The 15,834-nt window shown below is 38.1% G+C and overlaps 1 protein-coding gene across 1 annotated transcript in view; it reads left to right on the forward strand.

Annotated features, from left to right (window-relative positions):
• The first annotated feature begins 684 nt into the window (after nt 1–684).
• LOC121462746 (olfactory receptor 50-like) overlaps nt 685–15,834 on the forward strand; it is a 43,678-nt gene continuing 28,528 nt past the window's right edge. The window contains exon 1 of the mRNA XM_041674626.1: nt 685–1,181. Coding sequence (XP_041530560.1) covers nt 685–1,181 — 497 coding nt within the window. The remainder of the gene's footprint in view (nt 1,182–15,834) is intronic.

The raw sequence follows: 15,834 nt of genomic DNA on the forward strand, positions 1-15,834 counted from the left end.
GAAGGCAAAGTGAGCTCGTGGATGGAGAAACAGCTCTGCTATGGGAAGAATGCATAGCTGCTTGTGAGCTGTTCTTGGTGCTTATACTACTGGCACAGACTCATGCACCTCAGGTTTTGACCCTCCGTATATGCCACTTCCACTAAAATCCCCAGAAACCTCCCTGGGTTCCTCTATCTGGATTTAATTCAAGGAAATAAAGCATTAGGCTTGTGCATTCAAGAGACATTGAAAAATTAAGAGAGATCAAAAGCCATCAAAATCATGTTGATTTTTCTATTTGCTGGTCCCAATTTTTACATTATTTCTTTCATTGAAATCATGTTGTTTTTTTGATTTGCTGGTACCAATTTACACTGCGACTAATTCCTTATCTAAAAATGTCCTAATGAAAAGCATAACCTTGAACTGGATGTGGAACTGATTTGATAATTTTTTGATGTTTCACTGTTCCCTCTAAAAGGCATTCAGTTGTTTTCTAGTTGGGGAAATAATATATCTTTCCAAACCATAACTAGCTCATTACCGTGACAAAAATCTATGTATTAAGATTAAAACAGGCAGACTAAGTGGCTCAAACTATGTTATTTTTCTGACAAGGTCATTAATATAATGCTTTTATAGTGTACAAGTCAAATAATTCTTTCCTATTTCATCTTCCATTTACATCAGAAGATGAAGATCATGAGGAGAGATAATGAGAGCACAGTGTTTGAGTTCATCCTCCTGGGACTCTCCATCCAGCCAGAGGACCAAGACATGTACTCTGCCCTGTTCCTAGTCATCTACCTGACCACAGTGCTGGGGAACCTGCTCATCATCCTGCTCATCAGGCTGGACTCTCACCTCCACACCCCCATGTACTTCTTCCTCAGCCACTTGGCCTTCACAGACATCTCTTTCTCATCAGTCACAGCTCCAAAGATGCTCATGAATATGCTGACACACAGTCAGTCCATCTCATATGCTGGGTGCATTTCCCAGATGTATTTTTTCCTATCCCTTGCAAATGTTGACAGCTTCCTTCTGACCTCCATGGCCTACGACAGGTATGTGGCCATCTGCCACCCTCTGCACTACACCACCATCATGAATCAGAGCCTCTGTGTCCTGCTAGTAGTTTTGTCCTGGGCTTTGTCCTTTGCCAATTCCCTTGTTCACACCCTCCTCTTGGCTCATTTATCTCATTTCAGAGACAATATCATCCCCCACTACTTCTGTGATCTCTCTGCCTTACTTAAACTGTCCAGCTCAGACACCACCGTCAATGAGCTGGTCATCCTTCTTTTAGGTACACTGGCCATTACTCTACCATTCATATGCATCCTGGTCTCTTATGGCCGCATTGGAGCCACCATCCTGAGAAGTCCCTCCATCAAGGGAATCTGCAAAGCCTTGTCCACATGTGGTTCTCACCTCTCTGTGGTTTGTCTGTACTATGGAGCCATTATTGGGCTATACCTGGTCCCTTCATCTAATAAAACTAATGACAAGGATGTCATTGTGGCTGTGATGTACAATGTAGTCACACCCATGTTGAATCCCTTTATCTACAGTCTGAGGAATCGTGACATGAAAGGAGCCATGAGAAATATCCTTATCAGTAGAGTGTGTCCACAGTGATGTGGTCTTCTCTGGTAGAAACCCTACTCCCTTCTCTTCTCTTATCCATCCTCTGTTCTCTGTCTTAGTGAAACTTCATGTGACCACCTTTTCTTCACTCATTTCTCCTTGTACAGTTTCCTCTCTATTTAATTACCTTGCTGACATTGATTATCTTGGGAAGGTCTCAAAAATCTCCCTATATTTTTCCTTGCTTTGCAAACATTTTATTTTTTATATAGTCATTACCAAGTCTTTTAAAGCTAGGTTTGTAGCTTTCATTGCAAAGATCTTTTTCTTTCTGAAGATGACAGAAATATTTCTTCTGTTAAATTAATGATTGTATTTTTATATTTTATTTTATAATATACTCTGATGTTTTGGTCAGTAACTCTAATTAGAGACCTCACTTAATGTTCATTTATTTATTTTTATTATCGTGTATAGGTGTTTTGCCTGCATGTATGTTTGTGCATCATGCTTGTGTCTAGTGTCTGAGGCCAGAAGAGGGTGTCAGACTGTCTGGGACTGACCTTATGGAAGGTTGTGAGCTACGACATGGGTAATTGAAAACAAACCTGGGTCCTCTGGAAGAACAGTCAGTACTCTTAATCACTGAGCCATATGTTCTGCCCCTTATATTTAGTTTTTAGCTTTTGTAGTTAATACTCAAATATGGCAGATATTTATGGGGTTTATGTGATATTTCCCTGCATGTAATTAATGTATAGTATTCAAATTAAGGGAAGTATAGTAATTTGCTCAATTATTTACCATGTTAGTATGAAATTATCCCAGGTTCTCTATTCTAGCCTTGTGCTAATACATAGTATTTATTTTTATATATTTTAATTAATTTATTGTCATGTTTTCTGTATCTATTTTAGTATATGTGCTGCCGAAGCGAGCACTGTTTTCTGTATCTATGTTTTGCCTGCAAGCATTTCAATGCAGCACATACATGCAGTATATACAGATGCCTGAGGAGGACATTGAATACCCTGGAACTGAAGTTAGAGACACTTTTATTAACTGTGTGGGATCTGGGACCTGAACCAGTGTCAACTGGTAGAGCAGGTCGTGCTTGCTTTTAGTTTTTAAAAATAATCTTTTTATTTTACATACCAGTTATAGTTCCCCCTCCTTCCCCTCATGTTCCCCCTCTTTACTCCCTTTCTATCCTCCCTGTCCACTTCCTCCATGATAAGTATAAATCTTTTGGTCAGTAACTCTAATTAGGAATCTCATTTAACATTTATTTATTTATCCATTTTATTCCTTGTGTATTGGTGTTGCATGATTAATAAAAATCCAGAGACAGATATTATGGTTCAAGCTGAAGGTGAGAAAAGCAAAACAGTCAGCCACTGGCTGTTTTGACTCTATCTCAGTCCAAAATGGTTATCTTGCCTCCAGGAATCCTCAGAATGAGACTGTGTCTGAAACCTGGATCTTCCCATTTTATATTCCTCCCTAGATCTGGGATTAAAGGCATGTACCACTATTGCCTGGTTTCTATGGCAAACTAGTATGACTACTTGGATTAAAGGTGTATGTCACCAGTGTCTGTTATAATGAATATAATAAAAATATATACAATAAGCACAATGACTATGTAAAATATATACAGATAATAAATACATCAGCAATGTCTAGCCCATTTGCATTTGACAAATTCAGAGAAAATACTCCATATCTGCCCTATCTTGACAAGTACAAAGGCTTGTACCTAATTTACTTTCTATAATAACTTGCTTTCTGTGTCAGTTAAACAAGGAAACTATAACTATAACTATTCAGGGTTCAACTCCCTTAGAGACAAAAGAAGGAAATAATACTAACTTAGTAAACAGGAAGTACAAGCAAGCAGCTTTCAGAAAAAAAATGGGAGAAATGACTGAAACAGATGAATGCTTGGATAGTCACCCAAAGTTCCTCTGCAATGTTGGGGAATTTATCTTTGGCCTACAGGCCTAGCATTTCTGACAGACTTCCTGTGATGTAGGATATTCTGAAGAGCTGTACCTCCTTGTCTTGACAATGTTTGGCAGTCACCTTCTTTTCTGTCCTGCTTGTCTCATTAGGACAGCATACTGTCAGTAGTCGAGGCAATGGCATTTTCTTGCTCAGTGGCTCACTTTTGCCACAAAGAAAGTAAACCTTTTTTTTTTATTTCCATTATCTTCTCTGAAGTAGAATGGTGCTGCCAGGAGCAGACATTTCTCATTGTCATAAAAAAGAGTTTATGCTATTGAAACATCTTAAATGCCATATTCTACAGATCTCTGAAGTGTTTGAAGATTACATGTCAATCTAAAATATATTTTTGTTTGTCCTTGAAAACATACCTAATGTGACTACAAGTTCAACTGTAATTGGTGACTAATTACTAACATGAATTTCCTTATTCTCCTAAGTAGTAATAATAATAGTAACTTTCAAAGGCTAGAAACTTGCATTATATTGTTAAATGATCTGTATAGGAACAATATCTTGAATAAGATTAGAAATGTATGTCACCTAAGTTTTAATAAAATTAATCTCAAATTTGAATCAACATACGAAATTTATATATAGTTTACGAAAGTCCAATCTAATGTAAAACATTTAAAATAGTAGTTGCTTTCTAAAAGTAAATTCAATAATACACTTTTTGATCTTTATTCTCTTTTTCTTTTTTCAGAGTAGATTTTATCCTATCATATCTATATCCCCCCTTTTTCTTTTCAAAACTAGATCCTTGAATCTAATTTCCTTTGTTTAGCTTTTTCCTGACCATTACCAATAATAACTTCTAACCAACCCCCCTAAACAATGACAAATATTCATAATTCTCTGAATGACCAAAAACTACCCACCTACCTCCAGGGAAAATGGGCATCATATTCTTAAATTTACTTCTTGCTGCCTGGGGCAATTGTATCTTCAGATAATCCTGAAAATAAAAATTTGGGTTAATTATGAAATACTGGGAGAGGTATCTATATCTTTTTTTTTGTCTAGTCTATTTGTAATGGGAAAGTGCCTGGCTTGTCTCAAGTCCCAGTTAGAGTAATCTGTTAGACTGGATCATCTCAGATAGTCAATTTGAATAATTCTCAGCAGTTTTTAGCTGAAAACTAATCTTTAACAGGTGCTATCAGATGAATAGCATCAGATGGATCAGGTGGATTCATTGTTGTGGGGTTCCATCTTCTTCCTGGAGACTTCAGAGATTACTGTAGGAAAATTTATTGTTCACTGTGGAAAACAAACATTATTCATATCTAAATGGAAAGTTTTAATTTTGATAGACATATATTCAAAGAAAGGTGCCATAGAGAAGTAGAATTTTTGAAAACAGAGTTTTGATAACCTAAGTCCCTATATTTTTATTTTCCTTTTGTCCTACACCAGGTAAATCTCAGGATGTGAGATAGAAACTCTGAGTTTTTCTTTTAACAACATGATTGTATTTAGAAAAGGAGAGAGCCACAGTCCAACTCCAAAGCAAAATTTGATTTTTCGGTGGGTTGTGACTACCATTATATTGAGAATAAGGGGATATGTATGTTTAGGTGCCCTAAAGAGGATATTGCTATCATAAGTCAGATTTTTCTTTGCTCTGTGATTCTTTCTGGATAGCTATCTTTTCTTCTTTAGGTATCTAGATGTCCAAAGTCTCTTGACTTCTCAAAGATTGGTGTTTTAAATTTTTCTGCAAAGACAAAAACAGAACCCTGCCCCAAACCGTGTGAGGTTTCCTTACTACTTGTAGGATTATCACCTCTGTGGATGAGCTGTCATTTCTCTTTATCAAGAAGTTTTGCCTTTTCAAATTGAATCTTGATTAATTTTGATGGTATTCATAGATTTCTTCTCCTTTAGAAACAAGATCAAAACCCCTTCCACAACATAGCACATCTCCTGGTTTCCTTTATGAGGTGAACACATGCTTGAAGTACACTTGTTTATTTAATTCAGAAGTTTTTCCTATTGTTCAATGTCTCTCAGAAATTGTTATTCCTTTTATATTAGCATTAAGAAAATTCAAAGTTAAGAAAGCAATATGCAGTCTGTTTTGGGGGTATTTATCATTTCTTTCTGTTTAGTTAACAAATCCTTTATAGTTATATTTGATCTTTCTATAACTGCTTGACATGCAGGATTGTTTGATATACCTGTTATATGCTTTATATTATAATAAGCAAAAACCTTCTATTTTCTTTTTTTTTCCACTCTTTTTTTTATTGAGAAAAGGAGAAAAAAAACAAGTTTCCACCTCCTCCCAGCCTCCCATTTCCCTCCCCCTCCTTCCCCCCTACACCCCCTCCTCCCACCCTTCTCCCTCTCCCCCCACTCCTTTCCCCCTCCCTCTCCAGTCCAAAGAGCAGTCAGGGTTTTCTCCCCTGTGGTAAGACCTAGGACCTCCCACCTCCGTCCATATCTAGGAAGGTGAACATCCAAACTGGCTGGGCTCCCACAAAGCCAGCACATTACGTAGGATCAAACCCCCGTGCCATTGTCCTTTGCATCTCATCAGCCCTCATAGTTCGCCATGTTCAGAGAGTCCAGTTTTATCCCATGCTTTTTCAGTCACAGTCCAGCTGGTCTTGGTGAGCTCCCAATAGATCAGCCCTGCTGTCTCAGTGGGCGGGTGCACCCCTTCTGGTCCCGACTTCTTTGCTCATGTTCTCCCTCCTTCTGCTCCTCATTGGGACTTTGGGAGCTCAGTCCAGTGCTCCAGTGTGGGTCTCTGTCTCTATCTCCATCCATCACCAGATGAAGGTTCTATGATGATATGCAAGATATTCGTCAGTATTGCTCAAGGATAGGGTCATTTCAGGTTCCCTATTCTCAACTGCCCAAGGAACTAACTGGGGACCTCAGCTTGGGCACCTGGGAGCCCTTCTAGGGTCAGGTCTCTTGCCAACCCTAAACTGGTTCCCTTAACTAAGAATTGTGGTTCCGTGCTCCCCTGTGCAACCTTCCTTTATGCCAATCCTCCTGCTTTCCCAAGGCCCGACCTCCATCCCTTCTAACTTTTCTCTCCCCATCTCCCCTTACCCCCAACCCACCCCACCCCAAGATCCTAATTTTCTCCCCGGCATTTTGTCTACTTCCCTTAGCTAAGAGGATAACTATATGTTTTTCCTTGGGTTCACCTTCTTACTTAGCTTCTTTAGATTCACCTATTGTAGACTCCGTGACCCTTATTTATGGCTAGAAACCAATTATGAGTGAGTACATCTCATGTTCATCTCTTTGGGGCTGGGATACCTCACTCAGGATAGTGTTTTCTATTTCCATCCATTTGCATGCAAAATTCGAGAAGTCGTTGTTTTTTACCGCTGAGTAGTACTCTAATGTGTAGATATTCCATACTTTCTTCATCCATTCTTCCATTGAAGGGCATCTAGGTTGTTTCCAGGTTCTGGCTATTACAAATAATACTGCTATGAACATAGTTGAACAAATGCTTTTGTCATATGATAGGGCATTTCTTGGGTATATTCCCAAGAGTGGTATTGCTGGGTCCAGGGGTAGGTTGATCCCGAATTTCCTAAGAAACCGAAACACTGACTTCCATAGTGGTTGCACAAGATTGCATCCCCACCAGCAATGGATGAGGGTACCCCTTCCTCCACAGCATCTCCAGCAAAGGTTATCGTTGGTGTTTTTGACTTTAGCCATTCTCACAGGTGTAAGATGATATCTCAAAGTTGTTTTGATTTGCATTTCCCTGATTGCTAAGGAAGTTGAGCATGGCCTTAAGTGTCTTTTGGAAATTTGAATTTCTTCTGTTGAGAATTCTCTTTTCAGATCAGTGCCCCATTTTTTAATTGGGTTAATTAGCATTTTAAAGTCTAGTTTCTTGATTTCTCTATATATTTTGGAGGTCAGACCTTTGTCAGTTGCGGGGTTGGTGAATATCTTCTCCCAGTCAGTAGGTTGCCTTTGTGTCTTAGTGACAGTGTCCTTTGCTTTGCAGAAGCTTCTCAGTTTTAGTAGGTACCATTTATTCAATGTTGCCCTTAATGTCAGTGCTTCTGGGGTTATACATAGGAAGCGATCTCCTGTGCCCATCTGTTGTAGGGTATTTCCCACTTTCTCTTCTATCCTTTTCAGTGTGTTCGGGCTGATATTGAGGTCTTTAATCCATTTGGACTTGAGTTTTGTGCACGGTGAAAGATGTGGGTCTATTTTCATTCTTTTACAGGTTGACATCCAGTTGTGCCAGCACCATTTGTTGAAGATGCTTTCTTTCTTCCATTGTATACTTTTAGCTCCTTTATCAAAAATGAGGTGTTCATAGGTTTGTGGGTTAAAATCCGGGTCTTCTATATGATTCCATTGGTCGACTTCTCTGTTTTTATGCCAGTACCACACTGTTTTCATTACTGTAGCTCTGCAAAAGAGTTTGAAGTCAGGGATGGTAATGCCTCCAGAAGATCCTTTATTGTATAGGATTATTTTGGCTATCCTGGGTTTTTTGTTTTTCCATATAAAGTTGATTATGGTCCTCTCCAGATCTGTGAAGAATTTTGATGGGATCTTGATGGGGATTGCATTGAATCTATAAATTGCCTTAGGTAGAATTGCCATTTTTACTATGTTGATCCTCCCAATCCAAGAGCAAGGTAGATCCATCCATTTTTTGGTATCCTCTTCAATTTCTTTCTTCAATGCCTTAAAGTTCTTGTCAAATAGATCTTTCACTTCCTTGGTTAGAGTTACCCCAAGATATTTAATGCTGTTTGTGGCTATCGTGAATGGTGAAGCTACTCTGATTTCCCTCTCTGCTTCCCTATCCTTTGTGTATAAGAGGGCGACTGATTTTTTGGAGTTGATCTTGTATCCTGCCACATTACTAAAGCTGTTTGTCAGCTGTAAAAGTTCTTTGGTGGAGTTTTGGGGGTCGCTTAAGTACACTATCATATCATCTGCGAATAACGAAAGTTTAACTTCTTCCTTTCCAATTCGAATCCCCTTGATCCCATTATGTTGTCTTATTGCTATTGCTAGAACTTCAAGTACTATATTGAAGAGGTATGGAGAGAGTGGACATCCTTGTCGTGTTCCTGAGTTAAGCGGGATGGCTTTGAGTTTCTCTCCATTTAATTTGATGTTAGCTGTCGGCTTGCTGTATATAGCTTTTATTATATTTAGGTATGACCCTTGTATCCCTAATCTCTCCAAGACTTTTAACATAAGTGGATGTTGAATTTTGTCGAATGCTTTTTCAGCATCTAATCAGATGATCATATGGTTATTTTCCTTCAGTTTATTTATATGCTGGATTACATTGATAGATTTTCGTATGTTGAACCAGCCCTGCATCTGAGGAATGAAGCCTACTTGATCATAATGGATAATTTTCCTAATGTGTTCTTGGATTCGGTTTGCCAGTATTTTGTTGAGGATTTTTGCGTCGATGTTCATGAGTGAGATTGGCCTGTAATTCTCTTTCCTGGTTGAGTCTTTGTGTGGTTTTGGTATCAGAGTAACTGTAGCTTCATAAAAGGAATTAGGTAATGACCCTTCTGTTTCTATATTGTGGAATACATTAAGGAGTATGGGTATTAGCTCTTCTTGGAAGTTCTGGTAGAATTCCGCATTGAAACCATCTGGTCCTGGGCTTTTTTTGGTAGGGAGGTTTTTGATAACAGCTTCTAATTCTTCGCGACCAACAGGTCTGTTTAGATTGTTCACCTGGTCCTGGTGTAACTTTGGTATATGGTATTTATCTAAAAAAGTGTCCATTTCTTTTACATTTTCCAGTTTTGTGGCATTCAGGCTTTTGTAATATGATCTGATGATTCTCTGAATTTCCTCTGTGTCTGTGGTTATGTCCCCCTTTTCATTTCTGATCTTATTAATTTGCGTATTCTCTCTCTGCCGTTTGATTAGTTTGGATAGGCGTTTATCAATCTTGTTGATTTTCTCCAGGAACCAGCTTTTTGTTTCATTGATTCTCTGGATTGTTTTCTGTGTTTCTATTTTGTTGATTTCAGCCCTCAGTTTGATTATTTCCAATCTTCTACTCCTCCTAGGTGAGTCTGCTTCTTTTTTTTCTAGAGCTTTCAGGTGGGCTGTTAAGTCTTCAATATGTGCTTTCTCTGTTTTCTTTAAGTGGGCACTTAGTGCTATGAACTTTCCTCTTAGGACTGCTTTCATAGTGTCCCATAAGTTCGAGTATGTTGTTTCTTTATTTTCATTGAATTCAAGGAAGACTTTAATTTCTTTCTTTATTTCTTCCTTAATCCAGGTATGGTTCAGAAGTTGACTGTTCAGTTTCCATGAGTTTGTAGGCTTTCTGGGGGTAGCATTGTTGTTGAATTCTAACATTAATCCATGGTGATCTGATAAGACACAGGTGGTTACTAATATTTTTTTGTAACTGTGTAAGTTCGCTTTGTTACCGAGTATGTGGTCAATTTTCGAGAAGGTTCCATGAGCTGCAGAGAAGAAGGTATATTCTTTCCTCTTTGGGTGGAATAATCTATAGATGTCTGTTAAGTCCATTTGATTCATTACCTCCATTAATTCTCTGATTTCTCTGTTAGGTTTCTGTTTGATTGACCTGTCCATTGGTGAGAGAGGAGTTGAAGTCTCCTACTATTAGTGTGTGTGGTTTGATGGCTGCCTTGAGTTTTAGTAATGTTTCTTTTACATACGTGGGCGCCTTTATATTCAGGGCATAGATATTCAGGATTGAGACTTCATCCTGATGAATTGTTCCTGTTATGAGTATAAAGTGTCCCTCTCCATCTCTTCTGATTGATTTAAGTTTGAAGTCAACTTTGTTAGAAATTAGTATGGCCACACCTGCTTGTTTCTTAGGACCATTTGCTTGATAAGCCTTTTCCCAGCCCTTTACTCTGAGTAGATGCCTGTCTTTGTGGTTGAGGTGTGTTTCTTGTAGACAGCAGAACGTTGGATCCTGTTTTCGTATCCAATCCCTTAGCCTGTGCCTTTTTATAGGTGAGTTGAGCCCATTGACATTAAGTGATATTAATGACCAGTGGTTGTTAACTCCGGTCACTTTTTTAGTAGTAGGGTTTGTGTGTTTCCCTTCTTTGAGTTGCGCTGGTGAAAGGTCTCTAGATGACTGAGTTATTGTGGGCATTGTTGGACTCCTTAGTGATTTTCCTTCTATAATTTTCTGTAAGGCTGGATTTGTGGCTACGTATTGTTTGAATTTGTTTTTATCCTGGAAAATTTTGTTTTCTCCATTTATAGTGAACGAAAGCCTGGCTGGATATAGTAGTCCTGGCTTGCATCCATAATCTCTTAGTTTTTGCAGTACATCTATCCAGGACCTTCTGGCTTTCATGGTTTCCATAGAGAAGTCAGGTGTAAGTCTGATAGGTTTACCTTTATAAGTAACTTGGCCTTTTTCCTTTGCGGCTCTAATATTCTTTCTTTATTCTGTGTATTTTGCGTTTTGATTATTATATGGCGAGGGGATGTTTTTTTTTTTTTTGATCCAGCCTATTTGGTGTTCTGTATGCTTCTTGAACCTTCATAGGTACCTCTTTCTTCAGGTTGGGAAAGTTTTCTTCTATAATTTTATTAAGTATATTTTCTGGACCGTTGAGCTGCACTTCTTCTCCTTCTTCTACTCCAATTATTCTTAGGTTTGGTCTTTTTATTGTGTCCCAAATTTCCTGAATGTTTTGTGATGAGAATTTGTTGGTTTTGCTGTTTTCTTTGATCAGTGTGTTTATTTTCTCTATGGTATCTTCAGTGTCTGATATTCTCTCTTCTATCTCTTGTAATCTGTTGTTAGTACTTGTTTCTGTCATTCCTTTCGTTTACCCAGATTTTCCATCTCCATTCTTCCCTCGGTTTGTGCTTTCTTCATTGCTTCCATTTCATTCTTCATGTCTTGAACCGCTTCCCTAACCTGTTTGATTGCTTTTTCTTGTTTCTCTTGGTTTTCTTGCGTGTCTTTGAGCGATTTATTCATTTCCTCTACCTTTTTGTTTGTAATCTCTAATTGTTTATGGCAGTTTTTCACCTCCTGTTTAAGGTCCTCTATTATTTTCATATAGTTCACTTTTGAGTCGATTTCTTCTATTTCTTCAGGAGTAGGGTGTACAATTCTTCTTATTTCGGGATCCCTGGTTTCTGGTGGTGTCATGTTGCCTTTCAGATTGTTGGAGGAATTCTTGTATTGGCGCCTTCCCATCTCTTCCTTCAAATGGAGCCAGGAGAGGCCTGGTCTCTTGGTCCAGACTTTGCTGTGATTGACTCTCAGGGTATATCTCTTCAGTGTAGAAGCAGGAACCGTTCCTGTCCAGATGGGATTCCTCCGGAACCGTCCTGTCCTGATGGGATTCCTCAGCAACTAAACAGAGCCGCAGGTAGCCCAATGATCCAGGGCCAACAGGATGAATGGAGCAGGGGGGGGGAGGGGTGGTATCCAGGAGCGCGCAGGAAGCCTGGTGCTGGAGCTGAAGGTGCAAGGCCCCCTTGCAGGGGACCCTGAGGCCTGCCCGGCTGGCAGGCACTCACCCCTCTGGGTGGGTCGCCTTAGTTTAGGAGCTTAAGACTGTAGTTGAGCACTTGTCCTAGCATACAGCAGGGCAGGGTTGGGGAGGGGTGCTCTCTTCTATTTTCTTAGAGCCGTGTGCTGAAGCATTGTCTGTCTTTATTTGTGAAAGTATAACCATGATGACTATATCTTCTAGTAAATGTGTGATTACTGAATCAGCATTTTACAAACTCAAAACAGTTGCCCATTGAAAACTGAATAAGTATCAATGACGTGGTGTACATATTTTAATTTTCCATATTCTACAAAAAGGAACACAGCTATCTGACAGAGTTAATTCCCAAGAGTACCCTCTGGGTTACGTCCTGCATGTAGTCATGTTTGGTTGTATAAAGAACAAGTAGGACATCTCTTTACAGTTTCCTTGGCCCATTGCCATGTGATCAAAAAGTTCTATTTTAAACTTTTGCTATTGACATAATTTTTTATGAAATTCCGAGGCCTTCAGCACATTTCCTATCAATAATTGATCAATTTCTGCATTACCTTTTGCTAGAGGACCTGGAAGACTTATAGGGACAAGACATGTGCTATGTATATAGGATGATGCCTATTTCTAACTATATCTTGGACCTGAATAAATAATAAAGTCAATTGTGTATCATCTGATATAAATTCAGAGGATTCAAAATACAAACCAACCCTTTCTACATATTGCAAATTAGTAACTATGTTGAGAAATTCCTTAATAATATTATATTTAGCATATAATTCTGACATTTGGACAGAATCTTAAGTGCTTTGTTCTACTTTACTTAAATCTTCTGACTTATAACCAGCCTTTCTGATTTTTTTGTACCAGTATAGAATGTAGGGGCTCCGGTTATTGGTGTGTCACACACTATGAAAAGAAGGATCCAATTAGTTCTCTTTATAAGTCAAATTCTCTCACTTGTGGGACAGTTGTCAATCTCTCGAAAAATTACTACAAGCTCTTTCCTGGTGTTCAGTTTCTTCCCATAATTTGTCAATTCCATCAGTACTAAAAGAAGCTGTAATTTCTACTGGATTTATTCTGGCTAATTGGTAAAGTCTCAATTTTCCTTTTAGAATTAGCTCAGACCTTTTTCACATAAGTTTTTAATTTTTGCTCATTTTATGTAGAAAAAAAGATCCATTTAAGATATTATTTTCCCTCTGCATTAAAATTCCTGTAGGAGGATTTTTGGATGGTAATATGATCAAAATGCTGTTAAGATTTGGATCCACACAATTCTCATGTGCTTCTTGTAGTTTCTCTTCAATCAAAATCAATTATCTTTCAGTTTAAGATGTTAATTCCCTAGAAATATTTAAGTCCTTGTCATCATCTAAGGTTTTGTTTAAATTAATCAATTCATCCTGATTTATCCCAATAGTGGGCTGTAGCTGGGAAATTTCTTCTAGTCAGTAAGATTCTGCAATTTCTTCTAACTTGCACCTTTTGATGTCTAATTTCTTGTAAACCTATCTTATAACCTAAATAATAAATAGAATCTCCTCTTTGCATTTTTTCAGGAGTAATTTGCAATCTCCAACAAGGCAAAACTTTCTAAAGTATCTACATTTGAATCAGATAGTAAAATGTCATTCATGTAATGGCAAACCATAGATTTATGGAACTGCTTATCTATCATTTCAGATGACTGACATACAATATTGCCACCAGGTGGGGCTATTCAACACTTTCTGTGGGAAAATCTTCTATTGATACCTTTTAGCACGCTAAGAATTATTATAAGTAGGCACTGTGAAGGCAAATTTTTCTTTGTCTTTTTCTTGTAAAAGAATAGTGAATAATTAATATTTTAAATCAATAATTCTAAGAGACCATCCTTTAGGCAATAGAGAAGGCAAAGGAATGCCAGACTGTAGAAAGCCCATTGGCTGATTCACCTTATTAACAGCTTTTAGCATACTGAAGAAAAAAATCAGCCCTTGGAATTCTCCTGTATTTGTTGTTTAAAGGAAATCTGAAAAATGGAAAATGGTAACTGATCTAAATGGACAGAAAAGCAAAGAAAAACTGCCATGGAATACAGGATTAAACTTTAATCAAGTTTTAGTGATTATAAATCTATATTAGTTGAAATAGAACAGATGTACTACACCAGTACAAGCTGTAAAAAGTGATGTGTTAGCACTGTTGTGTTGATTTGAAGAGACACCATGACCAAGGCAACTCTTATAAAAGAAAGCATTAAACTGGGCCTTGTGTACAGTTTTAGAGAGTTAGTTCATGTTCATAATGGTGGGAAGCAAAGAGACATAGCATTGGAATAGTAGCTGAGAGCTTTACATCCTGATCCACAGGCAGAAAGACAGACACTAGGCCTGGCATGGACTCTAGAAATCTCAAAACCCAACCATAATGATATACTGTTCTCCAATAAGGCCAAGCCTTCTAATCCTTCCTAAATTGTTCCACTAAATGGTGATTAAGCATTCAAATATATAAGCTTGTGGGTACCATTTATATCAAATCCCACAATGGAGAATGACATTTTGGTCAAAGGGTTTTAAGAACATTATATAATTTTTCAGAAATCTGAAACTTTTCTAAAGTAATTATTATTTTTTGAGAGTTGTGCCATGAAGGCGTAAATCACAAACAATGCCACACCAGTTTGGAATTATGATTAATAGGGTGGTATTTATTTAAAGGGGAAAAAACTTACAGATCACCATCCCAGACAACAGCCCTCTGCGCAACCAGGAAGGGAGTCTAGTCGCCTGCGGAGCAGGAAGTGAAGAGAGAGAGGAGAGGGAAGTGGCCGCTTTTTTAAAGGGAGAGAGACCACGCCCCAATGGGCTGGTATCTCAGTGGCTATAGGCTGGAGGAGCGGGAGGATCTCCCGCAACAGTGCCACTCAAAAAAAATTTCTGTCTCCACATTCCTATTATGTTATGTCTTGGGCAATACCTGGTAAATGACAAGTTTCTTTTTCTTTTTTTTAAACAAAAATAATGAATGGAAAATTAGTGCTTGCTTTTCCTTAATATATAATATATTATGTTCTTGTTCATTAATAAGGTAAGGCACCTATTGACTCTTTGTAGGAGAGGCAGCTGTCTCTCCATCCATTTTTCTTGTACTACTAATACAGATGTGGGCAGGGGTCAAGTTGTTTCAGATAAAAAGACAGAAGAAAGTATATTTCCTACTGCTGTCATAGAGAACTAAGTATGGTTCCTGTACACAGCAAAATACTATCTTCTCACAAGGATGTCTTGGGCTTTTACAACACCCATAATTATCATCGATATTTTATAGAGTCTGTGTGTGCATGAAATCCATATCATATCTTTACCTCACTTTTTTTTGATGTTTGTCTGTTACACATTGCTTTGTAGACCATCTTCATGCAGTGTGGGAATCCTTCCTTTTTCATCATTTATATTGAAAATGTCTTCCATGATTGAAAAAAAAGTTAAGGGTCAGAGGATTGGGATGAACACTGTGAAATAATGTCTTCTCTACATGATATAGTTGTTAAATTCACAAATGCACAACAGCTGTTTATATCTGAATAAGACCTGCACAAGATCAGAATTCTAGCATTGGGGAGGGGCTACTGAGGTCATACCTGAGATGAGGTGCTAATCGAAGATTGTGGCAACCATGAGAATGAGACTCCTTCTTTTGGACACTGTTAAATTGCTTAAGATCCAGTGAATAGCCCCACACCCATACACATATGTACAGCACTAAT

Source organism: Microtus oregoni, unplaced genomic scaffold, assembly GCF_018167655.1.
Source record: "Microtus oregoni isolate MIOR12 unplaced genomic scaffold, Mior012 000025F_ref0000491, whole genome shotgun sequence".
In the NCBI taxonomy this organism is placed as follows: Eukaryota; Metazoa; Chordata; class Mammalia; order Rodentia; family Cricetidae; genus Microtus; species Microtus oregoni.